The 27,996-nt window shown below is 37.1% G+C and overlaps 2 protein-coding genes across 4 annotated transcripts in view; one reads left to right on the top strand and one right to left on the bottom strand.

The window, feature by feature from the left end:
• The window catches only part of ZDHHC23 (zDHHC palmitoyltransferase 23), a 14,805-nt gene extending 9,606 nt beyond the window's left edge, over nucleotides 1–5,199 (top strand). For 2 of the 3 annotated variants that reach the window (XM_087721334.1, XM_087721332.1), the window contains one exon: nucleotides 232–4,238. In XM_087721334.1, coding sequence (XP_087577460.1) covers nucleotides 232–499 — 268 coding nt within the window. In that variant the 3' untranslated portion in view covers nucleotides 500–4,238. Of the gene's footprint in view, nucleotides 1–231; nucleotides 4,239–5,061 lie in introns of those variants that run through there. The other variant, XM_087721333.1, reaches the window with a different exon arrangement.
• Nucleotides 4,152–27,958, bottom strand: CCDC191 (coiled-coil domain containing 191). The gene is made up of 16 exons (XM_087721335.1): nucleotides 27,690–27,958; nucleotides 26,286–26,324; nucleotides 23,817–23,958; nucleotides 23,087–23,233; nucleotides 22,134–22,312; nucleotides 18,728–18,951; nucleotides 17,851–18,013; nucleotides 15,998–16,188; nucleotides 13,873–14,619; nucleotides 13,339–13,415; nucleotides 12,349–12,431; nucleotides 11,476–11,577; nucleotides 10,457–10,597; nucleotides 9,327–9,479; nucleotides 8,412–8,566; nucleotides 4,152–6,020 (listed from the first exon to the last, which is right to left on the bottom strand). The coding sequence occupies exons 1-16, from the start codon at nucleotides 27,759–27,761 to the stop codon at nucleotides 5,888–5,890; spliced, it is 2,748 nt and encodes a 915-aa protein (XP_087577461.1). The 5' UTR covers nucleotides 27,762–27,958; the 3' UTR covers nucleotides 4,152–5,887.
• Nucleotides 27,959–27,996: the final 38 nt, after the last annotated feature.

Here is a 27,996-nt window from a genome sequence, read left to right as displayed (position 1 = left end):
GGAGAAGTGATTGGGTGGCAGATTGGGTTCCATCTCGTATGTTGCTAGAATAAGGATATCCATTCTATTCCCATATTTAATCTAACAAATTAGTATCCGATGCTTTACAATTGCACAGTTTACTTGCTATTGTAGTTTACCAGAAATAGGAGAATGCTCCAGACTAGCAATGGGAAATTATTTTTGTTCATTAACTTTTGTATTAATCGTGCCTTTCTGTTCCTCATTTAGTTCAGCCCTGACATTCACCTGTGTATGGTATTGCGCCATTGTAACTTCTGGTATGAGCTACATCCTTTTTCTTCAGCTCTTGAATATCAGCTATAACATGACTGAGAGGGAAGCTCGCATTGCATTACGGGAGAATACTGGAAGGAGAATGTTATGGGGCATGATGGTTGACACAGGCCAATATAATCAAGGTTTTCTGTACAATTGGATCCAGTTTTTCACCTTGCGCTCATCTGATCTGCAGCAGTCTGCCGAAGATGTCGTATGAAGGAGTTTTTATTAACTTAACTTATCATGTATCTAAAGGCATTCTGGGCAAATAGCTCTCATCTCTTGCAAATGAAGACTGGAGCACAAAGATCCTTTTAAGCCATACAGCAAACTGCAATACCACTTTCTCAAAAACATGCACATACCAAATGTTTTGTAGGAAGACCTTGGTATGATTGAGATGGTTTATATTCTTCACGCCATACCTATTAGTGTCAGGTGAGGAAACGGGAATATAAAAACAACCATCACAAGTGAAAGAAGCAGAGACTTCCCTGTTGAGGTTAATTTGACCTTGAGGTTTTAGCATTTCCTTGAAGGCAGCTCATACTTTTTGTTCTCGGCTCATTCCGTGGCATATATGGATATATCAATCAGGTGGTCAGAGTATTATGCTGGGAAGTTATAGATTGTTTCTTTATATGTAGAGTAGCCCCCCCAGGTACACCTCCCAGGAAAGATTCAAGAAATTTGACTCTAAAGAGGAGCATTTATTGTGAAGGCAAGGGTATTCAACTCAGAAGAGTTTCATACCACAATCTGCTATGTCAGTTATGAATTAGATACAGTATAATAGTGTTGGAAGGGGCCTTGTAGGTCATCTAATCCAATCCCCCAGCCCACCCAAGCTGGAGACCTACACTATTTCTGAAAGATGGCAGTCCAGTCTCTTCTTGAAAGCTTCCAGTGATGAGGCTCCCACAACGTCTGAAGGCAAGCCTGTTCCATTGGTTGAATCTCTTTGATCCTGGGTTTTTTGTTTTGGTGGAGAAGCAGGTTGGTTATAGGAGTGATCCTGATTTGCAATTTTCTGGTTCTGATTTTTCTATGTGGAATTCCTGTCGTCTTTGGACACCCCAAATTTAACAGGCTGCATTCTTAATTTTATGCATTTCTCTGACGCAAAGGTAGTTATTAACTGGATAGTGGAGAATGTTCTCAGTGTTGCTTAATCATGATATATTGTAGCCAAAACACTTGATTTTTTAAAAACTTTGCTATAAACCATGAATTTTGTTAATAGATATAAGGAATTAAAAAGGGAACTTCCCTCATTTTTGTGTTTTTACCAAAAAAAGAAAGAGCTCTCCAATGTTGTACTCATTAATATCTTCGCGTTAGACGAGCAGAGATATATAAGTGCCTATAGGATGGGCTTTTTTTAAAGCTGTGATTTGCATAGCTGATTTAGTATTTTTTTCATTACCTGCTTAACTTTGAGAATATGATTGATTTTAATTAATATATTTATCCCTTGCCTTAAAATGGCTCATAATGAACAATGTAAGATCAGAATTGCAAAAGCTATTTCTGCATGAATGTAAGTGGTTTATACATTTATATGAACTGCCCAGAGTTGCTGAGAGTCAGATAGCGTATATGGTTTTTTTCCTTCATTTGTGTCTGATTCTCGAAGACTGCCTGGACAAGTCCCTGCAATTTCCTTGAGAAGGCTTTTTTCAGGGGCCATTGCCTTCTTCTCAGATCTGAGATAGTGACTAACCCAGGTCACCCAGCAGGCTTTGTGCCCAAGACAAGAATAAAAGTCACACTAGAGCCTCCTGTTTCTAGCCTGATGTTTTAACACCAAACTCTGAGTTCTCATATATTTAATTAATAAATGAAGTAGCTAGTAAAAGCCCTTAAAACATCCAAATTCAAAAATAATGTAAAATCAACTACTTTTGATTGAAAATGAATATTGCAAATTGCGCACGATTAAAATCGCAGCTGATTATGGATCATCAGCCTAAGCGTAATCTTGTTTGAGGGCCTTATAAAAAAAATCCATCAAACAATTTTATACATTTTAAATCATACAAGTATGATTTGTAGGACTACAATGCAATCAAATTGTAAAAAAGGTCCAATTATACCAAGAAAAAACAGTTTGGAGAACTAGGGAATGTAGAAAATGTAGCTCCAGTTCTTTTTCTCTGTTATAAAGATGAACATATGGTAGATTATTTTTTGCAGTTGTTGGCATTTGCTAAATTCGCTGTGATTGATATACATAGTATATATACATATATATATGAATCAGATATATAATACATGCACACACACATACACATTTCAACAGAAATATCATTCTAAAGAAGATATTAACAGTATTATGGGATTATGTACATGCTAAAGTCCAACAAAAACCTGCTAATCTTCTAAGTAGCTAGCCAGTAACAAGAAACAAAATCCTCAGATTTTTAAAACATACATATAATTCCAGCTTCTCTTTTTAATATTGGTTTGAAATGGTAAAATGTACATATTTAACTATAACAACCAAAAATACATTTTAGATAGTGTAGATATACTTGAAGAAATTATTACTGATATATGCTTAAGAGAGTTCCCTCTCTCTCCAAGGCATAAAATGGGCAATGTTGTCTCCATGCCTGACCCTCATAGAACCCCAAAGAAGCTGTACAATATTGCTGTCAGAACGCAATCTGGATAGATATTGACAATATCTTGTGGCATGAAGGAATGTTGCAAGGAACAACAGAATCGGAGGTAGTATTCAGCAGATTCTGACCAGTTCTGGAGAATGAAGATTTTACTATCCTTTCCCTGTCATGCCCACCAAGCCAAACCACGCCCACCAAGCCACACCCACAGAACTGGTAGTAAAAAAAAATTGAATCCTATCACTGAATGGAATGTATTAAAACTCTACAATCCCCAACTTTTTAGCTTTTCTTGGGAAAGTTAAAAGGACTGAATGTCAGAAATATAAAGCACAATTTTTTGAAGAAAGTGTTACCATGTAAATACAATTCAATGTAGATACAATTAAGCTAACTGAAAGTGGCTTCTAAGCACTAATTGCGTGTTGCAGTGAAGTAGAATATAATCTAGACTAGAGTGAAACCACAGTCACTTAGATACTGAGATGAGCAGTGCCTAAATTTGATAAATACCAACTAGCCTTTGGAATTCTACAATTCTGACAAATTTAACATTGTATTATAGCATTTTCTATTTAAAATCTCTTCTGTGTTACTCAGTCAGTTCCAGTCCAGAGGTTATGGTGGATTTTTAAGGAGCAAGCTTGTTTTGTTTTCGTTGATCAAGATCAAATGTTAGTAATATGAAAATCTTGCTGTGAACTCATTAGGAAGCAGAAGCTGCTAGTTTGCACTTATGCAATTATTGTGATTTAAGTAATATATATCACAGCTCAGTGGATCAACAACTTTTCACACATATACTATTTTAATGGTGCTTTTTTATTTTATACCAAATTAGTCTTTAAAATAATTTGTGGTAAAAATGCTTTCTAAAGCAAGTAATAACTGCCTAACAATCTAATCTTAAATGTTCTCTGATTTTAATCAAATCATGAATGTATTTTACCCTTGCAGGATAGTACCAAAGTCTCCCCCCCCCCTTGTATATATTTAGCTATCATTTTCAAAATCTGTTTTTCCATCTCACTGTAGAGAATTAGAGAATTTTAAGAAAACAGGACATTTCCTTTCTTGTTGGTTTACAATTCTTAGATGTTTTTTCCAGTTGGAATATGTTATGTATATTATAAAATTGTTTCTATCTGAATTATTTAATTTTGAAATATTTTATCTATAAATTTGATTGCATATGGAGTATTTATTTTTATAACCTTAATGTTTGCTATTAATAATTAAATGTTTAAAATATATTACTCAAGTGAATAAAGCTGTAGCACAATTTCATCATTTAAAAACAGTGATTCAATAAACCACAGTGGATATCTTTTTCATTTGTTCTTTTTATGTTTTTTAAATATGAAGGTGAGGGGAAGATGGTTTAAGTTTTATATGTATACTGATAAACCTAATTGTTAATAGGTTCCAGGGAATGGAGAGAATTTAAACTGTTTTATACTCCGAATTTTTGAAGCTAGAATTAAAAAAGTATAATTACTAATTGTCCACTTAAAGGTTATTTGAATATAGTTAGGGTACTGAATATTGAATTTCTATAAAGTATAAGCTGTAGAAAAAAACATATATAAATTTATTCTGATGTGATTTCTAATAATAGATTAATACATTAAAACTACAAATGGAAGAATATCATTTAAAGTTTTCCCTATTTGTCCTTAAAGAATGAATATTTTTTGAGACAAAGCAAACTTGTGGTTGACCAGCAAATGGATCTTTAGATTTAAATGTCTTATATATGGATTGTTTGTGAACCATCAAGTTAATGTGAACTCTTAATGACCACATAAACCAATAATGGTTGGTTTGCCACAAAGGAATCTCATACTGATATATAATTAATAAGCAAGGGCAAACTGGGCTACGTTTTGCAAAGAAATCAGTGACTTGCCCATGGTACTATAAATGTGGAACAAAGGGAGTCAAAACTAGCTTCCAAAACTAAAGAAGTCCCACACTTGAAAGCAAAATTGGTGGCTGGAATTCTTGTATTCTCACTTTAACATTTTTCTTAATACAAATTACTAATCCAGCTTTAGAGATAACTTATTCCCTTGCTGTTTTTCTATTATCATAATTTTTTTGTAGTTATAATTGTTACTAGGGTGATTTGACTTTTGTGTTTCTAATTCAGTTTTCAGCCAAAAATTATCAGCTGTAGAATGAAAATTCCATCTAGAAGTTGAAGTGTTTGTTAACAGTTTAGAAACTCAGAAGCAGCAGCAGAATTTTGTAGCCAACGAGGGAGACTGACAACTGGCAAAAATTCCAGGGCTTCAGATGGCTGAAGGAGGATGCATATGAATGTGAGAAACACAAATCTTCCTTTAAAAGTGACTGACTTACAAATGTGTAAATATAGCACAGGGATCTTTATCAGGTACCTCAAATCTGGGATTGACTACTGTACTTTTCAAAATAGATATAACAACCCTTTTAGGCAGTTATTTGGTGTCATGAATGCCAAAATAATAGTTATTACTGTATTTCTATTTACAGTAATAGTGAAAGTCATTTGAATGGATAACCTTAGTCGTCTAGAGAGCATAAAAGTGTATTCCAACATTGTGGAAACTGATTGTCTCACAGCAATTAGGGAAAAGACCAAGGGTAGCTGGTATTGATTAACTGGTTGCTTTTGCATTTATATTAGAGCTGTTTGAGATAGATAACAAAATGCCTTGATGTGGGTGTATGCAAATAGTAAGGACCATCACTGTGTTCACACTATGAGCTCTTAACAGGTGAACAGTAATAGACAGATTCTGTTTTTAAAGTCAATTCTGATTGCAAAGCAGACATTCAGTAGGGTTTCCCTTGCAAATCAAAGATACTCCCACATTGTTGATAGAAGGAAAAAGGCAAATGAGTTTACTGAAATGGTGCTAGAGAGACAGTCTGAGAGGGTATTTGCCACATGGACTTTTCCTCCTTCCAAGTTCCAATTGTCCTCTGGTTTGTTATGTCTGGAAATCCGGCAAAATTTCAGATACTCTCTTTCTTAGCTTTTCTAGTCTTTCTTCTTTTTTTCTTTCGTCTTTCATCTGAGCTGGATACTCTTGCCAGGCTCTGAATGCAAGTAGTATCATTCTCCTGTATCACACAATGTTTACAAGAGGGAAAATGGCAGTAGAATTGTAAGCAGGCATGCATATGTTTATTAAAACTTTTAAAACATTGTTCCCATACTTAATAAACAGCTTTAAAATATGCTATTATGTTAAGGCAGAGATGATTATGAAACAATGTACTATTTCCTCCTTAGTTTTCAGGAACATGTCAGCTTATTGGATAGGGAATTTCCATAGAGAAAAGAGATGCTAAATGTCCCTAGTCTCTAGACCAGGGCTGTCAAACTCCTGGCCAATGGGCTGGATGCATCACATGCTAGCCACGCTTACGCCCAGTTTAGCAAAGGGGGAAAAAGTCCCAATATGTCACGTAATGCAGCCGTGCGTGACAATGTGAGTTTGACACCCCTGCTCTAGACAAATGTAAGGGAAACATTGCTGTGCTCAGAAACCACAGTATCTCAATATTTATAATTATTAGATACTGAAAGTTTTTCCCTGTCTATGTAGAGAACTAGTTGCCAAGATTTTATGTCTGAAAGGGTATCTCAAACATAACAATTGTTTCATTTTCATGAAAGTGAAGTGAATATTTGTGAAGGGCCTATGTAATCCAGCATTCTGTATTATACCTCAAAGATAGGGACAAGAGGGCAGTAACTACACTTACTCTAGAAAAACAGGTATTTAAATAGTTAAATATCATCAGAAAAGTTTTCTTCTTACTTCGTTCATCATTCTTAACAAGTGGAATATATTGCTAATAGTTTTTAATTATTAGGTTGCATTTCTTCCCAAAAAATATATAAATCCCACACCTTTCTATCCCTGTGAGGTAAATTAAACAGAGAATGAGCTTTGTGGCTACGTGAGGATGTGATTCTCTCAACTCACTTTATCACTAATCAATCATATTGCCTTCCAAAAGACCTTTATGCAGAGATGCTTCTTTTCTATTTATAAGTTTTATTTGCGGCTTTTTAAAACTAAGTGATACACTCAAATAGACTGAGAAATACATTTAGTATTCTCTGTGGTTTGGTCTGAAAAGTCCCAGAGTCCTCTGCCTTTTTAATTCAACAGATTTAAAAGAAAAGGATTTGGAATCTTGTCTATATTTTGTAATATAATTTTCTCCATGAATAGTAAGATTCTGATTTTATTCAGTCTAAAATAAGGCTGGTCTGTTTAGCATAGAGCAAAGCCCATATATTAGTACAAAGATCTATCATTAGACACATATTTAGTCATTAAACAGAAATGGGCCTTGTAAATAATACAAGACAAATGTTGATAAATCTCAGTACTTTACAAGAAAAAGCTGAATACAGTAGAGTTTGAGTAATCAACCTTTTTTAAAAAAATAAAATCTATTTACCTGTAATTTTCACATGAGAGAGTGAATGACAATATCTGCCTGGCCTTTTCTTGAATTGGAAATTATCAGAGTCAAACCTGAGACATCCAGATAATTTAAAGCTAGAGGTCAGTTCAGAAATTTTAAAAAACAGAATAACCATAGTTCAGGATTAGTTCAGAAATTTTAAAACACCCCAGAAAGCAATAGTGGCATGAACTAGAGTTATTCTGTTTTTAACATTTCTGAACTAACCCAGAACTACATTTATTCTTTGAAAAAAAAAAAGGACCATAGGTGTTCCAGTAAAAGAAACTAAATGTTATGTATAACTCTAAGGTAACTTTATTTAGTTTTTACAGAAAGACTGTTGCTTAGAATTTTTTTTCTATGATGATAAATGAATATGGAGTTTCAAAATGAAGTGTTGATACATAAAATGGATTGAAATTAAGTTTATTAAAACTTAATCTCTCTCTCCCCCCCCTCCCCCCCGGTACTGGGTTGATTATTTTCTCTTCCAAATTTATTCAATGGCTGATGATTCTCAGCGTCTCCGTCAAATGACAAGAGGATAGATATATGCTAGTGCTAGAGCTGCAATTCTACATTGTGTAATGTAGAAGTTAAAGTTCTAAAACATTGAATTTAGCAAAGGCTACCTTTGAATAATATTGTATTGTTAGGAGTATTAGCTTTCTTTAGAGCAAAAGAGGGCTGAACAGTAAGCAATAAGAGACCAACAGCCCAAGCACATTACTAGAAGAAGGGAAGAACCAGATTTTCAATCTAGTATGGTTCATTCTATTTAGTGGTATAGTTATATAGCTGGTTTGTACACAAAGTTAAGTTTAACATACAAGTTGCATCTAAATTACATATCCTAGAAGCATTATTTGCATCATTTCCCAGGACAAAGAAGTATAAAAAATGCATGCAGGCATGCACACAATGTCCAGATGATTCCAAAGGAACCTAAAAAACAAGGAACATTCTGTAGAATTCTTGCAATAAATACAACCTAAAAGAAAATGCCTTTGATATATTCATTTTTACCTATTAAAGTATTCATCTGCAGTCTTTTGTTTTGCCCACAATATACTTTTCTCCTCGTTTACCAAATCAAACCAAGAGCCAAATAACTTCTTCTTTAGGGTAGTTTCATGGACTTTGCTTGCACGCTCTTCAAGAGTAAGTCTGTAATCCTTATACTGAAAGAAGTCCAACAAAAGGAAAAAGATGTCATTCAATTACATTTTACATAACAATATAGCAACAGAAGTAGGTGGAAGAAACAAAATATTCTACTGCATGCATCAAAGGAAAAAACCCTCACAATGCACAAATGTGAATGTATAATTCATGTGGTGTAATACACAAAAATTATGCTTTATGCACACTCCCTCTTCATTACTCCAAACTCTTGGCCTCCAGTCTACAGGACATGAAATTAATTTTGAAGGAACCAAATTAATCTCCAAAACTGAACACTTCAACAGGAGAATAATTATGGAAGCTATCGAAATAGAGAAACACCCCCACAACATGAATAAACGTGACGATACCTCCCACCTACCAGACATCTGGAAACCAACGCATCAACAAACGAGACTCACCCACCACCCAGGCCGTTACAACACAACACAAAACAACGGACACACAGCCAGCACCAATCAGCACCAATCTACCAATCATGATACAACCACACAGCCAATCATTTCACTTACTGACACAAAGCCAGCATTCCACACATCCCCACCAGGATTTATAGAAAAACGGCAGCTCCGACCACGCTTTAAGCCGAAAGATGGCGAGTGAGACATCGCCGAAATGTTGCCAAGACAATCTCAATCTTACACGGGAAAAGACCCAAATACAACAAGACCAGCATACCTACACCTGTGAAAATCTACAAACATATACATATATGCGCACACACACACACACACACCACACCTCCCTCTTGCTCACCTTTATCCAACCCCTGAAAGACCTTCTAAGCAATTGAGAACAATGGAGATCCTCAGCTTGAGAGCTTTTCCTTGAATGGATTTCTTGCATATAATGAAGCCAGGCAAGAAGACATTTCTGCTGCAACCTCATACAATGATGCTTTTGCGCCATCTAAATTCCAGATCAAGAAAAGCGATTGTTACTGATATAAATGGATGCAAGGACGCCCTGTAAGAGCCAAGGTGGCGCAGTGGTTAAATGCAGCACTGCAGGCTACTGCTAGATCAGCAGTTCAGCGGTTCAAATCTCACCGGCTCAGGGTTGACTCAGCGTTCCATCCTTCCGAGGTGGGTAAAATGAGGACCCAGATTGTTGGGGGCAATATGCTGACTCTCTGTAAACCGCTTAGAGAGGGCTGAAAGCCCTATGAAGCGGTATATAAGTCTACTGCTATTGCTATTGCTGTAACTAAGGTTGGGTCATTGAAACATCACTGATCGAGCCCTTTTTATTATGTCCAATGACCAAGCTATATAGATTCCCAGAGCAAGCACATTCTTTTTTCTTCATTTCAACTTTATAGTCTGACAGCACAGTTGTATCTCCACTTATTTTAGCTGGAAATAGGCCTAGAACTCAGGGGGCTCATACATATTCCTGATTTGTAGGTAGTTCAGATATTTTTTTAAAAAAAATGCTCAAAATATATTGTTAATTAAACACTAACTTAAATGTAAATGAGCTGCTAGCACCAGTTTTGGAAAAAATTGCCCCTGCTATACAAGCCATTTCTGCAAGTACTGTCACAGTCTGACATTTTCTTTTGGGCCAGAACCTTTGGGTATGCTAACCATAACACTCAATTTCGATTGCTATTATATTTTCCCCTTTCTTTTAAACTTGTCTTCAGATATTTCGTTGGACCCACATAAATTTTTTAAAGCTTTTTCCACCAAGGCAAACTAGGCTTAGAGAATGATTCCTTTTTGCTATGTTAGTCCATGCAGTATCAACACAACCCAGAAACCTGATCTGATGAAAAAAACCTTTTCATTCACCAACACTTCACACACTGGAAAATAGCAGAGGATTCATCTTCAGCACATGAAACTAACTTTCTTTTTCAAGAGTTTTAGTCTAGTTCTTACCACCATGTTTTCTTCAGATTGCTCTGTAAGTTTTTTCCAGGCCTTTAACCCCTGTTTGAGCAGAACCATAATGTAATGGTCTTCAGCTTTGGAAAAAAGTTGCTGTTCTCTCTCTAGCCTTTTCTGTTTTTCCAGTTCTTTCTGTAATTAATAAATTAGAGACGCAGAGTTTAGCAAAATTTGACCAGTTCATTAAAAATATTACTATTTATTGGTCAAACAAGTAAAACTCATGTGCTCAGTTGTTGATTTCTTTCTGAACTGCAGAAAATGGAGATATTGTTGTGGTCACCTACATAGCTCCAAAGGTCATTGCCAAAAGCATTTCTTTCATGCCAATCGACATCATTTTAAATAGGCCATCTTTTTGTGATTAGGGACTGTACACACAGATTGGCCACTGCACTTTCATGAATATCACGTTTGGGAAATTGCAAACCCTCAAGCATTACCATTTTGAACTTCAGATCTTCCAGGCCTTATCTCTGTGTCTGTTGTTGCTTTCTCTATGTACTGTTTACGCTTGTCAGCTCTAAGACTTAACAAAAAAAAGTCAACTAGCAGTAGCAGCAGTTTTCACTTGCTTTGCCCTTTCCTCCTAGACAGGAGGAGATTGAAAGAGCAAGGGCATCAAATGACAGTAGCAAAGAAGTCACTCATTCATACCTCAGGAGGTTCATTTGAGGGCATATAGTCTAAATATTCCTCCCAATCTGCCACCAACTGTTTGAATACAATTTCATTCAGAAGCTTTGAATCATTTTAAGCAACAATGCCAGGCTAGTTTAATTCTAAAACACAGGACTGGAGCTATTACTTTATGTTACAGCAATTAATATGGCTTTGATATAGGGGTGTTTAAATATTTTTTTCTGAAATAGTGAAAGTAATTATTATTTTTCCTTGGCAGATTTGACACTGCTTGAATTAGATTGGTGCCAGTACAAAATCATATTGAAAAGCCAGTTTAAACTAGTGTTTTATCAGTAATAGATCTGGTAGCACAATCTTCCACTCACCATTTGCTGCAATTTCTTCTCTTCTCGCTTCTTCTCTAATTTAGCCTCTTTTTCTGCTGCTTCTTGTCTTTGACGTTCTTCTTCTTTGGCTTCCATCTCGGCCTTAGGATGGTATAGAGTAAGACAAGCTAAATCATATTTAAATCCATGTCCCAAAGAAATACAGAAGTTCCAAAGCAGATGCCTACCTAAATAATGATATGGGTTTTACACACAAAGGGGTTAAAATGATATTTTATTCAGAATCCTTTTCAGTAATGGTGGAGAATAGCTTTACCAGCAGTAATTCGTTAGGAAACCTACACATTTCAAAGCAGGTTTTCACTTGTAAAATGTAAATATCAAAAACAAATAACCACCATTATAACTTGTTAGTTGGAGATGTAGGCTAGTTAGGTAAAAAGTTTATTTTTAAAGCCTAAACTAGTGGGTTGCAAAATTGTTTGCTGTTTTATTGAGGAAAAATAGAGAGATTTTAGATGCAACTAATACACTTTCTATTGTATCCATCTTCTCACAAAATCCTGGGAAGAAGAAAAAGATGAAGTGCCTTTCTCCCCTAACATGCTCTCTTGCTTGCAAGCCAATTTCAGGGGCCAGGGTATTAATTTATTAAAGCTCTGGCATGTGTATATGTTTTATAGAGTGAGACTGAAATTTTTATAGGTGCCTGAGCTTGGATGTGGTTTTATTTTGGTTTTAAGTGGTTTGTAACTTGTTTTATATTCACTGCCTAATTTCCTTGACTAGATGGCCACAGAAATTTGATTACCGGTAAACTAATAAAAAGCTAATAAGTAAAAGTTCATGCTTGTATTTTAAACATTATTATCTACCTGCTGGATATTTAAGTCAGAAGTTAGTTTTACTTGCCAGCTTTTCGTCTTCTCGCTTTTTTTTTGCTTCTTCCAATTGTTTCCTTCGTTCTGCTCGTTGAACTGCTCTTTCTTCCATAGCTAAACATTCAGAAGATGTACAATGATGAGGATAAATTAAATTTGAGACTTGAAAAATGCAGTTTTGCTTTAAATTTTGTTTCTGATTGATCCATATATATTGAACTAGCTCAATATTTCTCTCTCTCTCTCTCTTCCTTCCTCCCTCCCTCTGAGAGGTCACTGAACGAAGATTGTCAAAGACTACATGTATTTTTAGGCAATTTATTTACCAGTTAAAGAAGTTGGACAGGTCTATGCCATTCTTCATAACTAACCACAAGAATACTTTTCCTCTTGTCTTATCTGGTCTTATAGACTATTAATAACTAATAAGTAATTTGATATGAACAATAAAGGATACTTAGACTTACAATATAGCACATTAAGAAAAACAAATTATTGATTATAATGTACATTACATGTATTGCAATGTAGTTCTGAATAACCATCAACTTAATTAAAGAAAACATGTAAGTACATTTGTGTGTATATTTCAGGAAGAAATATGTGTACTTACAATTATTTCTTGCTGTAGTTGTTCTCCTCTTTCTGAGACAGGTTGAAATACACTGGCATTATTTTTCAGTGGTCAGGTAAAGTGTATGAATCATATTATACTGTCACAATGCTAGTGACTTCACCCTATCCAGTTAAAATGTTATTCAACAAGGTGCCCAGAAAAAAAAGAACCACTAATTTTTTAATTCAAACAAAACCACAAAATTTAGGGTTTCAAATAATTCACACATAGGAATTGAAAAAGTTTGCCAAGAAGGCCAATAAAAAATGAGCTGTTCAGCTATATTTATTAAACATTTCATGACTGTTCCTGTGCTGTAATATAATATGCATATTTGTATTATAAAAATTATATATTTTACTACAGCTTTTTATAGCCATCCAGGAAAGACATTTAGGTACATACCTCTAAGCAAGGGATGTGGTGTGACTAATGCTTTCAAAGTCCTTCTCTTATGAGTGACTGGCTGCTGAACTTCTGACCTGAATAAACCAAAGTGTAGGAGAGAGGGGGGAAAAAAGACAATTGAACAGAAAGGTCTTGGGCTTGGGATAAAGATTCTACAAAACAAATATTTCAAATAGAAAAAAAATATCTGTGAATAGTAGACTATAGGCCCATGATGGCGTACCATAGGTTGCCCGTGGAGCCCTCTCTGCCAGCACTCAAGCTGTTGCCCAGCTCAGCATGAGCCTCCTGCCGGCCAGCTGATTTTCAGGGGTCTGTACACATGCAAGAGACACGTGCGCATGTGCAGGGTGGGGCACACTGCAGGGAGCCTGCTAGGCTCAAAATGGGGCGCAGGAGGGTCACGCGCATGCAAGGGGGCGAGGGGAGTGTGGCGGAGTCATGCATCATAGTGCTATTTTGAAGTGTGCTGCTCCAAGCACATTCTTTTAGCTACTAGGTAACAAAAGCCCAGTGATATTATTATTATACCTTACAGGCTTAGTATTCTTGTAATTTGATTGATTTTCTCTCAGTTGCTTTTCTTCCTTAATTTTTGGAGTGTTAATGTTAAGTGCCGTGGTAGCAGCTGTAGTTTGCTCAACCTCCTCCCAAGCAGTGCGTACCCTCTGAAGGTCCTGAAGTTTACGGATCAGCTCTTGCTGCTCTTGAAGCTGTTGTTGCTGTTCTTCAATCAGGCGTTGCTGTTCCAGGGGACCCCAAATAGTGGAAGATTTCTTTTGTTGTGCTAGATCAAGATGCTGCAGGGAATGCTTTGTTTCATTCCCAAACCTGGCATGGTCCTGAAGATTCAAAGCAGCATGTTTTCTGGTGATTTGCCATGGGCATTTTGGTTGACTTGGTGAATGGAGATTGCATTTTTTACTTATTCTTGGAGAGTAGGAATTTTCTCTGTCCAATTTTGCAGTTGTGGGATTGTTCTGAACACACGGTATTTCAGCCAGCTGGTTAACCTCTATACAGTTTACCTCTGTATCACTTGCAGGTTTATCTTGGGTAACTCCTTTCTCAAGGATTTTATTGGTAGATCTTGAGAAAGCTGCCGTTAGTTGCCCCAGTGATACTTCTTCCAAGAGCTTTGCCATTTTTCTCCTCATTTTTTCTTTGTTCGCTTCTAGCTCTCTCTTTTCCATCTCTAATCGGCTCCAGCATTGCCATTCAGCAAAGAAATGACGCAAAATGCATTTCCGGTTAAATTCTATAGCCAGCTGGTTTTTCCTAAATTAAGACATTTTTTAACATTAGTTTAGAATCCCTGGTAGAACTGTTTGACTTTTATTTATTTATAAAAGAGTTGAGCATGCATTACTGGATGTGGTACCCTATTTGCAGTAGGCAAAACTGACTTGTTTACATAATAAGAGCTTAAGCGATAAAATGGATGCCTTACGTCTTGCATCCATTTGGTCTCTACCTCCACACAAAACTTTCAGTCCTCCAAATATCCTGGTATCAGCAACCATGGCTGTTGGGGAAGGTCTGCCACCGCCCCTGCCACTCCTGCCACTCGCCAGCCTCCGCTGGACGAGGAATTACAGTCCCCTGGAGCGCTTGTGACCAGCAGCTGCAGGGAAGCCCGGGTGCCCTCTTAAAGCGACACAAACCTCAAATCTTTGACAGTTCTTGTAATCAATATAATTTTCTCTAATATGAGAATCCAAATGTGGTCCAAAGTGGGAAACTTTCCAGCCTATCTGACCTTAGACTGGAGCTCTCCCAAAACAGTCCTAACAGGCGGACTGAGTTTTCGAACTGGGAATGCAGAGGCAAAGGGAGGCGTGGTCAACTAAAAACATCACTCAGTCCAAGGGCAGATAGGCTGTGTTAACCCAGCATTTGGACTCTCCGAGCAGTGCACTGGAGAACTTTCAGTCCTCCAAATATCCTGGTATCAGCAACCATGGCTGTTGCAGTCCTCAGAGGAAATTAAAACGGAATGCAGCCCTCAGACAAAAAAAGGATAGTGTATTTCGCTTGTAATGACTTATTTTGATAAATATATTGTTCTGCTTTTGTAGTTTCCAGTATATTACCAATAATATGGGTCAAGCATAAAATAATTGCTGTTAGTAAGAACCATGTCAGCATATTTCTAAGGAAAACCATTAGGCCTTTCACAAGCCTATTGAAAAAAATTTTATAGCACATTTTTATTCAATAATGATTGCGGCCATGATGCAACCTGCTGATTGGGACAGATCAAATGTACTTTGCTTTCCCTACATTGGGTTAATGGATTCCTAATGTAATTTATTGGAACTCAATGAAATAATTGATTCATCCAGGAATTGTTGGTTACTCATCAAAATTAGAGGGCCATTCTCATGTTTGCAAGAGCCAAGAAATAAATAAAGTTTGGGGAAAGAGGGGGAGGGGAGGGTAGCTTTGAAAATTTTTAATAATCATAGTATTAAATCTACCACCAATAGCCTTGCTGAAAAGTTTGAAAATATACCCTCACAATGGCTTTTGAGATGCATCTTATATTTTCTTTTTTTTTTAAGTACTCCAATAAACAAACAAAAATAGAAATAATTAAACCAAACATAAGAGTAGCTTTCAACTTCACAGGAAGTAATTGTGTTAAAATTGCTACCTATTTTGATCCCGAAGCTGGTTTTCCATTTTTTGAGTCTCCTTCTCCAGTTTGTGAGACCATGAATAATCTCTCCAGGCTCGCAAAATCTTCAGCTGGCACTTCCAGTCCGCAAGGGCTCTTGCTTTCCCCATTTTAATTCTGAGGTCCAGAATAAACTTGTACCAGGCAGAGAAATATTTCCGTAGGCACTACATTTGAGAATCAAGTAACCATGTTCCATTGTATCATATTTACATTTCTGATAATGTAAAATATTGGAGTATTACACTAAATACCTTCAATGTTCACTGACAGCTGTAGCTCCCTTCATAAATTGTAATTATTTGTTACTGTACATGTATGTGGAAGGGAATCTTAGATATGTCAGAATGAATAAAAAAGTATGTAAGAAATATACTAGATATGTTGTGCAGAGAGCATGAGGACTGATGTTTGCAAAACAAATATATGAAGGTTGAGAAGCAGACTTGAGAAAGCCAGGGGAGGATGAAGTTGATAAAAAGTAAATGCATAAAATATAAATGTATGAAATGGTACGAAAAACAAGATTTAAAAGGTATTGAGAAGTATAGCAAATGGTATTAGTGTAATCTAGATTTTCTTTTCTCTTTTGTGTTTCATTTCTTTTGTTTACTACTTTCTTTTTCTATGTTTTCCATAATATTGCCAATACTGAAAAAGTAGAAACTGGCATTTTTAAAAAGTAGATCTAAAGAACTAGAAAGCTCTCAACCCCCATGCCCAAACTCATATGTGGTGAGGCTTTGCTTTTTAAAAAAAAAAGATCTCTTTTTAAAGAATATATCAATTGTCTATTTCAGTTAACCTTAATATTTTAATGCTATTTCATATATATTGCCATCATAATTGAATGATCACATAACTAACATTTTAATGAGAACCTACATCTCATTTCAGCAAGTAATCTAGGATGCATTGCTCTTAGCTGCTTAAGCATGTGTGTTATCCCTAGAATCATCCACAAATCCTTTCAAATTAAATATTATTTTTAAATGTCTGAAATGTCATTATTCTCATGAGAGCTCAATGTCCTTGCATAAAATTTTGTCAGATTTTTATTCACCAAGTGCTAGAAGAGATGACTTCTAGCACTTCGTTTGACCTTTGACCTAAAACTTCCTTACTTATTTTAACAGAACACTCATAAAGCTGCATGTTTTATGAAAAGGAAAACTGCTTAAACAAATATTACACACACACACTTATACAATGGCCAGTTAAGACATGTGTATAAAATACCACCTAGTGAGAACTTATATTTAATTGAATCAAAATAAATTAAAGCAGGACAGCTATAAGTCTTCAAATAGCAAATATACTATAATCTTATACATGACTATTGATTAGTAACTGCTATGTGGCTAATAAATATAAGTCGATGCTATATAGCACCTGCAGTCTGTTATTTCGCATTTACTATTTTATTGTTTTCAAGTCCATGCTTAAATGGTATAAACATGTGTGGCACTTTACAACACCAAATCATACTCAAACATATTGCATTTTAGCAAGTGCAAAATGACTCTCTTGATTTTATTGCTTTAAAGAAGAAAAAAAGTTTATAAGAAAACCTGGGCTGACATAACATTGTGCTGTATGTATCCTCATGTTTAAGCTTAGTCATGAAGCAGTTTTCATAGCAGATTCTAGTTTTTGGCATCCATCTGTTCTCTTATATCATTTCAATCTCAAATCCATCCATTTATCCTCAGTTCATTTTAACATAAATGACACCTTGAGCATCTTTATTCAGTGAAAACTGTTCAGAATTCTAGCTAAAGCAACAATCCATCTCAAAGTGCTGAAGACGAGATCATGAATGTCCTCACCTTCTGATCAGCAGTGTTGACCTTGCTCAGTAGTTCCTGCTGTTTGACCTGTTCCTCCTCCTTTTGTTCTTCATTGTTACAATTCAGACAGGTAAGCTGAGCAGGAGGCAGGCCAACTTCTATCAGAGTCTGGATTTTTTTAAAATTGTGTCTTTTTCTTTCCCTAAAATAAAGAGTTTGTAAAATAGAGGTTAGAGAAAAATATTAGAGAAAGAGAAGCATGTTAATCAATTTATTAGTTAACAATCCTTATTTGATATACTTTTTATTTAAAATGAGCACGTTTTATAGCACTGTTGTAATATATTTAGTTACTGCAATGTTCTCAATTTCATAAGCCAGTATTACACAATATGTCCTTAAATAATTCTTAAAGAAGAATTATATAGGGGTATAAAAGGAAAACTGCTTTGGTAGGCTCCCATAGAGGTAACTATAGAGATTTTCAGTCATTTTAATGTCATACACTGCTGTAAACGCCGACAATTTAAAAAAAACAATTGCAATCAAATAGGGATACACATGAAAAATAGATTTGACTTCGAATTTAATTTTTACAGTTCATATAACATGGTACCGACATGGTCAGTGGTTTTGAAAAGCATATAGAGATGATTTGGAAAAGAAGATTTAGTAGTTTCTTCTGTCTACAAATCTCAAATAAATTTAATTACACTTGGAAGCTAATCAATCTCCACAGCATCTTTGGAGATGATGTTCTAACCTGTCTTATATTTATATCTTCCCTCACTCCTCAGACATCACAATGATTTTTAGATGATCTTTCATCTATTTAGTTGCAGTACATTTACTCTATCATGGTTGTTCAGATTCTGTTTTAGGATCTAGAATGAACTGATTTTTCTCCAAAGCTTACATTTTCCGTGCTTCTTCCATGAGATGTCTTTTTTCTCCCAACTCCTTCCGCAGTATTACCATTTGTTTTTGGATCGCTGCTTCTTCTTTTTTGGCTTTCAGAGCTTTCCTCTTCATCTCCTCTTGCAATTGCTTTTGAGCCTCTGACATTGCTAACTTTTTCAAGGCTTTTTCTTGTTTTAGAAGTTCAAGCTCCTGCTGCCGTTTCAAACGATTTTCTTTTACCTGGAAAACAAGAACAAAAAGAAGTGTTAAAGCACAGCCCAGTCATTGAACCTGATTGCCAAATAACTTCTAATCACTAGATGAGGGAGTTATACAGAAGAGTGTTAACTTTTCTATCAGTATAAAGTTCTGATCAAAATATGCAAGTAGGCTTCTGATAGATCTATTGAGGCTGGAAATATTCCACTGTGTCGGCTTTTGGTATAGACCTTAATTTCTCCATTCTGGAGGTTCAATGCCTGATGAATTAGTTTAGCAGCCTGAGGTTCAAAATATACTCCAAGGTCCATTTTCCTTTAGCATCATGTAAACAGAAAACACACTAGAATTCTTATGCAGATATATTTTATATAATTCTAAAGTTTAATAAATGTATTATTCATCTTATAATGTTTCTTTTTGTTCTTAGAGATAGGGGATTCTTGTGAACTGTTCTCATTAAACCAGCTCTAACATCCATCTGTCCATACAGGAATATTACAGGACATTAAAATTATTGCAGTTGCCCACCATCTTCCAGGTGAAGACAAAACAGTCTCCGATATTTCCTTAGTTCCTGCCTTCTCTGCCTTTTCTATTGGTTGTGCCCTTCTGTTGCTGGACATGGAAACATGAGTTGGATTTCCTGCCTGAAAAAAAAAAGTTGGCTATGATCTTTAACCTGAAAGGTCAGTATAGATTCTTCTCTGAGCTACTGTCAATGATTTCTTCATTTTACATGAAGGTTGAATTAGCTGCTTCACCGAACAGCTTATTCCCTGAGAAATATTTCACTGTATGCTAATCCATGTGAGGGCACCATTCAACAAGTTATTCCTATCTGACCCCAGTGCAGAATGAACTTCATACGCATCTGATGTTTCTTCCCTTGCTTACTCTATTTGACATGGGAGACCTTTCACATTGTAAAGGATGTATGCCTGAAGTCCTTGCACATAAGGTTTATCCTCACTTCACTTTTTTGTTTATTTCTCTGTAATGCTTTGAAGTAGATGCCCTTTTCATTCAGTTTTCTATTCAGTGCCTTGCTCCCTGCTTCTTTCTTTTCCCATGGGACTGTGTAAACAGACAGAGAATGAGAAAGGACAGAATTACTGGATAGGCTTTTGGAACATTACATTGATGTTTGTTTCCTCTGGTGCATCACCTTGGCTAGATCTGGAAGGAACTCACTCAAATGTTGGTGAAAGAAGAACTAGTGAGACTCAAAATGCTGGTTCCGAGAAGAGAAGATAACATGTCTCTACTGCAAAAGTAACTTAAGATTTATTTCTTCTTCTGTTGTTTTCCTTTTCATGAGCAGAGCAAGTATTTTCTTTTCTGATCTTTGTTCTTGATTAGATCAAGATCCACTAGTAATTTAACAAAATAGCTTTCCTTCTAGAATAGTTTTTTCAATGTGAGGTAGGCTTAGAACTGATTATCTGTCTTCCAACATTTGAGTAATAAGCCCCAGTAGACTGTCATGCCTGAGGCCTTGGAAAAAACTGCAAAACTTATTGAGGAATGCAGGAGTCCTGGCCAGCTCATTCAGACATTTGTTCTGCATCCACTGCAGCCTTGAGGGTGTATATCCCAATTCCAGTAGTTTATAAGAGCCGAGGTGGCGCAGTGGTTAAATGCAGTACTGCAGGCTACTTCAGCTGACTGCAGTTTGGCTGTTCAAATCTCACCGGCTCAGGGTTGACTCAGCCTTCCATCCTTCCGAGGTGGGTAAAATGAGGACCCGGATTGTTGTTGGGGGCAATATGCTGACTCGGTAAACCGCTTAGAGAGGGCTGAAAGCCCTATGAAGCCGGTATATAAGTCTAACTGCTATTGCTATTGCTATAAACACAATAAACTATATATTTATAATATTACTGGCTATGACTGATTCAAACTGGACTGCAAGGACTGCATTAAAAGTCCTGCATTACAGTGAATCAAGAGATGTACCTCAACATCCTTTGATTCACTGAGTACCTGGGTCTGTAAGGAAGTTGCCCCTCAACCTGTGATACTATTGCCTTAGATGTTAGCGCTACAAGTAGGATGTCTATACATTGGCGATTCCTTCAGTGTTTAATTTGGGGCTGAATACTTTGGGCTATTCTTGGGATAAACAGAAATAAGATGGGCTTAGCTGAATTCTCCGTTCCTTGAACTGTTGAACCCAATGGTGCCTTCTCTGGAATACCTGGAATCTGAGAAATGAGTGCAAGGCTGGAGATGTTGCAACATTTGCCTGCCTCAGTTAAATAATTTTTATTGAACCATCTAGAGCAGGAGTATCAAGCTGGCGGGCCTTGGACCAGATGTGTCACACACAGGCCACACCCACCCCGGCTCCGCAAAGGCAAAAAAGGTCACAATACATTATAATACGTCACGTGTTGCAATCAAGTTTGTCACCCGTGATCTAAAGATACTGAGTCTTGTACCATCATAAATAGTCTGCGATATAAGGACATTGATGGAGGTGCTTCTTTGACCGAAAATTTATATTCTTCCTTTTCTGAAATAACCCTTGTCTAAAGAGCAGGGAGTTTCCCCGGCTCTCTCCTCTGAAATAAGGATATGAAATCTTCTCTTAAAGAATGGACTAAGACTGAAGTCATTTTTTGAACTGTGGATTGAGGAATCTAAGCAGACTCTGCTACTGTTAGTTTTCTTTTTCTTATTTAGCCTTGTTTTTCCTTTTGTCCCTTGTGAAGTTACCCTTTCTTGTCCTGCTTCTCTTGTTGAGTGAAGAGAGACAAAGAAGTCAAAGAGAAAACTGTTTGATTTATATTCTGCAGGTGCTCTTGAGAAGGCAGAGCCAACGGTTGAAAGGGATAGAAAAAAGTTCCTTTGTTCTTTCCTTTTCAACAGTCCAGAACAACATAATTTTGCACTTTTGGAAGATCAGGGGAAATAAAAGTTGAACGCACAAAAATGCTATTAATTTTTACACCATGTTTTCCTGAATAAGCCATTATATCTGATTTGCACATGATACTAAGCAATAGTAGGTGGAAGCCAAAAACTAACAAACCACATTACAGTTGACTCAACTAGGCCATTTATACTTTCAATTTATTATTTTCAGATTGCACTTCTTTCCTTCCTCTTTGGGATTAATTTAAACAATATCAAAACTTCACAAATTTATGAAGTAAAGTGAATTTTAGAAGGTTTTCCATAAACATTATATATTTAACCTGTTTATGCCTTAGTTCCATGTTAATTCGTAAGTCTCTGGGTTCCTTTTCCTCTCTGACAGCTTTAGTTTTAAGGCCTTCCAGTATACCACTGTTCACAATTTCACTTTGCAATAGATGCTGTAAAAAATCTTGTACCGTGGTGCCTTCCACTTCTTGCTCCAAATAACCATAGAAATCTAGAATACATAAATCATATTGAAATTGAATGTAAAACAATATTTTAAACTTTGTCCTGAATCAGGAGTTGCAACTTGTAGTCTCGACATGTGCCATCTCCAAGGTCCTATTTGTGCTTCCCAGTCATCCCACAACACCAAAAATGAGCTACATTAAAAAAAAAAAAATTAGAAATGGTGAAACCATTGCGGAAATCATAAGGCTCTGTGAGCTGAAATATGCTTACTTCTATCCTTAAAAGCTTTCCATATACAGCCCAATTATATGGAGTTTTGAACTCTGGAATTCAGAAGCAAAATATTATTTTCCAGCAGCATGATTTTCAGTTTAAGAATGTTAAAATAAGAATGGAAAATACATGTGCAAAGCGTTTGAAACATGAGTGGCTATTTTTTTAATAGTTAATTTTCTTGATTGTCCTGAGGGCAGAAAGACTGGATCCAAATCAAAGTAATATTTGTTACATCATTTTCTAAAAAACATTTTAATCTCTTTTTGTAAGTTTGCCTATAAGGAATACAACAAAAGGGGAGGGCTCTTCTATAACAATCCTGTTTTTCTGGAAAAAGAATAATTTTGGGGGTTAGTTATGCCACAACAATCCAATTTTCTCAAAACGGGCTTTATTGACTATTTAGATTATTAGATACAATAATGTTTTATTTTCAATTTAATTGTTTTGTGTGAATTTTACCAGTCTTGTTATTATAATAGTGTACCAGGAGTTTTTGCTATTATGTGAATACTTCAAATAAATTTAAAATCAGCCTCACCATCAAATTTTTTATATTTTTGAAAGCCAGCAACCGGCTCTTGTAAAGGAACAGAGTTGGGTGCTGAATGTTGAACATCATTGTCTTCATCACTTGCCAGTTCCAATTTCAATTTTGAATTCATCCAGTCATTAAGCAACTCTTGAGCTGCATTGATGAAAGAAATAAAAATATTACTAGATTCAGAATTAGCAACTAAAATTTGAAAAGGAGTTTTACACCCCAAATCTAAACTCTGCTTACAGGCAAATCAATCTGGCTTCTGCAGTATAACTCTAAAGGAGATTTATCCAAGATTTTTATTCTGATTTGTTAAAAATTCTTGGTATCATTTATAGTTGATCTTATATTTGAAAGCTCACAAGCCTAGGTGGAATTGGGAAAGTATGAATCTTATTATTAAATTAGTTTAAAAACATCTATACAATATGGTATCCATTTAAAACTACCCTCAGTTACATATACAGTTTGAATAGAGCCATGCTTCATCAATAAAGTTAAAATGATATTCCCTTCCACCATCATACATAAATCAGGTATTTTCACAATCTCTTGGAATAATGGGATGCTGCATCTCCCACAAAATTACAAAATTGCAATAGGGGGTTGAGAGAATATATCCCTGCTTTTCTAGGGATGGGTAATCTATTGCTCATTTTTCTACAATACAATAAAAAAGCATAATTATTTTGGATCAGCTGGAGTTCACAACAAAATGTTTAGAAAATACCTTCTACATATGCTTCATCATGATCTAACAGCTGCTCTGTTGTTTCCAAATCCAGCACTGGACCATTAAGTCCATGAGAATAGGATGCCTTTTTTAATGAAAAAGCTTCAGAAACAGCAAATTCGGAGGCTTGTTCCACCCGCTGAATTTAAAAAAATAAATAATAGAAAAGTTATTAAGAACCAGTTATTCTGTCCAGTGCAAGAGAAGATATTTTGATTGGCAATAAGGTTGGAAGCACATGGTATTTATTCTGCTGGCTTTATCTTTTTGATTTTAATTGGTCCTTTTATGTATTGAAGGGTATCTCTTATTGATGCATTATTTTATATTAAAATTGTTAGCCACATAGATTTTGAAACTGAGAAGCATATTAATACTTAATACTTAAGATAGCATCCAATAAAATGTTAGAATTTAAGTTATCTGTCCTACCGTGTTTCGCCGAAAATAAGACAGAGTCTTATTTTCTTTTGTCCCACGAAATATGGCCTTGGGCTTATTATAGGGGGAGGGCTTACTGTTTTGGGGTTGCCGGGCAGCTGCTCCCTTGCGAACTGGCTCCCGAAGAGCCAGGCACAGCCTCAGGGCCAAAGCAGCCATGAGGTGACCACGCTCATGAGCAACCGCCCGGCAAATCCCCTCTCCAGCCGGGCAGAGCACCATTCACTGACCTAGGGGTATTCATAAGGTGCCAAGGCACATGACGCTCTGCCCACTCCCCAGCTCCCGCGGCTTGGCACATTAGGGATACCCCCTAGGTCAGTGCATGGAGCTCTGCCCGACTGGAGAGGGGGGTTGCGCGAGCACCTGTTCCACTCCCACCGCGCTCCGAGCATAACTTCTTCTCCGGCTTCCAAACTCCAAAACTCAGCTGCCGAGTCTTCCAGCAGTGGCTGCTCTAAGAGTGCACTCTATGGTTGTGGGCCGGGTGCCAGACAGAGAGTCTTCCAGCAGCCAGCCCAAAACCATAGAGTGTACTCCTAGAGCGGCTGCTGCTGGAAGACTCAGCAGCCGAGTTTTGGAGTTTGGAAGCCGGAGAAGAAGTTATGCTCGGAGCACAGTGGAGGCGGAACAGGCGCTCACGTAACCTCCTCTCCATCTGGGCAGAACTCCATGCACTGAATTAGGGGGTATCTCGAATATGCCAAGCCACAGGAGCTAGGGAGCGGGCAGAGCGCCACGTGCCTTGGTGCCTTAGGGATACCCCCTAGGTCAGTGAATGGTGTTCTGCCTGGCTGGAGAGGGGGTTTGCCAGCAGCTGCTCGTGAGCATGGCCACCTCATGGCTGCTTCGCCCGAGGCTGTACCCGGCTCTTTGTGAGCCAGTTCGCAAGGGAGCAGACACCCGATAAGTCCCCCCTCCGGCCAGGCAGAACACCACTCCCCAACCTAGCGGTATCCCGAAGGCACCAAGCAACATGAGCACCTTTCCCCCTGGTTCCTGTGGCTTGGCGCCTTTGGGATACCGCTAGGTCGGTGAGCGGTGCTCTGCCTGGCTGGAGGGGGGGGGCTGTCCAGGGGGCTTATTTTGGGGGGTGGGCTTATATTTTTGCCCAAGCGAAAAATGTGACGCGTTAGTTTCAGGACAGGTCATATTTTCGGGGAAATACGGTACTACAGATATATTATGTGTGTTTATGCGTATGTTCACACACGCACATGCATTAGAATTATATCCCATCTTCCAAGAATTCAGGGCAGTTTATAAGTGTACTTTCCTTCATTTTATCTTTATAACAGCAATATTATGAAGTAGATTTGGCTGAAAGAGTAACTGGCTCAAAATTTCCATCACTAAGGTGGGAATGAATTTGGACTGTCTTAGTCCAACCCTTCACCATTATGGTTGTATCAGTAGATTTATAGATTTATACACATTTCTCAACATAATTAAATTTATATGTTTATTTTCTTTTAATAATAATTCTAATAGACTTTAAGGTATAGGTACAAGTTCCCCTCACACATATGTGCTAGTCGTTCCTGAGTCTAGGGGGCAGTGCTCATATCTGTTTCAAAGCCGAAGAGCCAGCGCTGTCCAAAGACGTCTCTGTGGTCATGTGGCAAGCATGACTAAATGCCAAAGATGCACGGAACACTGTTACCTTCCCACCAAAAGTGGTTCCTATTTTTCTATTTGCATTTTTACATGCTTTTGAACTGCTAGGTTGGCAGAAGCTGGGACAAGTAATGGGAGCTCACTCCGTTACATGGTGCTAGGGATTCGAACTGCCAAACTGCCGACCTTTCTGATTGATAAGCTCAGCGTCAGTCACTAAGCCACTGCGTCTCTGGAATAGACTTTGACATCCGTGCAATTAACAGTCCAGTATCATTCATAATTATTCAGAAAATGAATCTCATTGGATTAAATGAATCTTACCAAATCTTACTCAATATTTCTTACTGAGTAAGAAGTTATCTTTTTCAGATATTTGAGACTGAACATTACTTTCTTTTTCCTTACCTTTATCCAGTGCTCTATACTGTCAGCATCAAACTGTGGCTGGGAATTAAAGAATAAAATATTTTAATTTTCAATTAAAGATCAAATTAAAGTAAAATTAACAGATCCCTATGGATGCCTTTATATAAAATCTCCCATTTTGTAAAACTTTAATGAAACTAGTTACTATAGTTTTATTTACTATATTTATATAATGCTATTCGATAGGCATAGTCTTGATTTACATTAACTCAAATTTTACATAAATATTCTCAAAATATATGAAGAAAAATATTAGTTATTACTCCAAGAACATTTAAAGGAATGATGGAAGCACACATACTTGGGCGTGTACAGAGAAATGTTTTTTTCTGTTTTCTTTCTTTGATCAAAGGGCTCTAGTGGTTATTCATAAGAAGACTCACTTACACGGCAGTGCAAAGCTGGCTTTGATCTCAAAAAGTTACATAGGGTCAAATTTAATTATTATTTTTTAGATGGAAAGCCACTGAGACATCAGGGCTGTACGATAGACTGAGAAGTCAAAAAAGCAACTCGGATGCTGGCTGCATAGAAAACTCATAAAACTGCTTCGGTATTACTCCAAGAAAAACAACATCAATGCGTTCATATTAGTTGAACTTGACTTGAAGTAGATTTTATCTTTTCTGTAATAAGGCACTCCCTGAATTTTATCACAGTGCAACAATGTCCTTTGAATGTAATGTCCTTTGAGCCTAGTTTTGCATAGCAAGAACCAGACAATTAAGGAAGCCCCTGCGGGACTAGAAATATGCTACTGCCCAACAACTGCTACTTCTCATTACCTCTATCCTGATAGATACCATTGGTATTTTGAGTTTCCATGAATTGGTTCAATTTCAGTTGGCCTCACTGTACCCTGTGGCAACTATGTGAGTTCAAGTAGGTCCTTGACTTATAACAGGTCATTTAGTGACCATTCAAAGTTCACCGGTGCTGAAAAAAGTGACATAGGACCATTTTTGAGTTACGACCTTTGCAGCATCCCCATTATAATTTGATCAAAATTCTGATGCTTGCCAACATTATGAGCATTGTGGTGTCCCAAGGTCATGCGATCCCTTTTTGACACCTTCCAACAAGCAAAGTCAGTGGGGAAGCCAGATTCACTTAACAAGCAGGTTACTAACTGCAGCAATTCACTTAACAACTGTGACACGAAAAGTTGTAAAATGGGGCTAAACTCACTTAACAAATGTCTCACTTGACAACAGAATTTTGGGGTTTCATTGTGGTCATAAGTCGTGGACTACATTGTACGCCGCTTCCTTGCTTAAAGCGCTTCCACTCTTTAACATTATTCAAAGATGTGACCATCGAATAGTCGGCATGGACTGTTTGGAATGCGACTTCAGCAATGACGTCCCAGGCTTCCTTTTTTACCTTTTGCCGCGATGCTGGCCGATTGAAGCGTCGCCAACGATAAAGCCCAGGACGGGATCGCACGACCGCCATTGAAAAAGCCCACAGGAGACCTCTCGATTTCCTCTCTGCCTCGCACTGCGATTGTTACCCGTGCAGTTCGGGTTGGGAGGCGAACTCCTTTCCTTAAAGCCGGACCGACAAACCGATGGTTCGAAGGCAAAACTCCCAAGTCGGTCCGCTCCGTCGCTCGAGCGGAGAGCGGCGTCCCTAAGCTTCGTCATGGCAACATTTCCGCCCATTAGTGGGCGCTTCCCTCCCTCCTTAC

Source organism: Thamnophis sirtalis, unplaced genomic scaffold (genome assembly GCF_051295495.1).
Source record: "Thamnophis sirtalis isolate CommonGarterSnake01/CBP01778 unplaced genomic scaffold, rThaSir2_p1.2 scaffold_8, whole genome shotgun sequence".
Classification (NCBI taxonomy): domain Eukaryota; kingdom Metazoa; phylum Chordata; class Lepidosauria; order Squamata; family Natricidae; genus Thamnophis; species Thamnophis sirtalis.
Note: the sequence above shows the minus strand (reverse complement) of the source record. Positions and strands in the feature narration are given on the sequence as shown.

Coding starts and splice junctions, on each gene's coding strand:
- CCDC191 (XM_087721335.1), bottom strand. CDS start 27,761: ATGGCGGTCGTGCGATCCCGTCCTGGGCTTTATCGTTGGCGACGCTTC. Junction 22,313..23,086: donor AAAATATAAAAAATTTGATG/GTGAGGCTGATT, acceptor TATGTATTCTAG/ATTTCTATGGTTATTTGGAG. Junction 18,952..22,133: donor TGGAACTAAGGCATAAACAG/GTTAAATATATA, acceptor CTTGTTTTCCAG/GTAAAAGAAAATCGTTTGAA.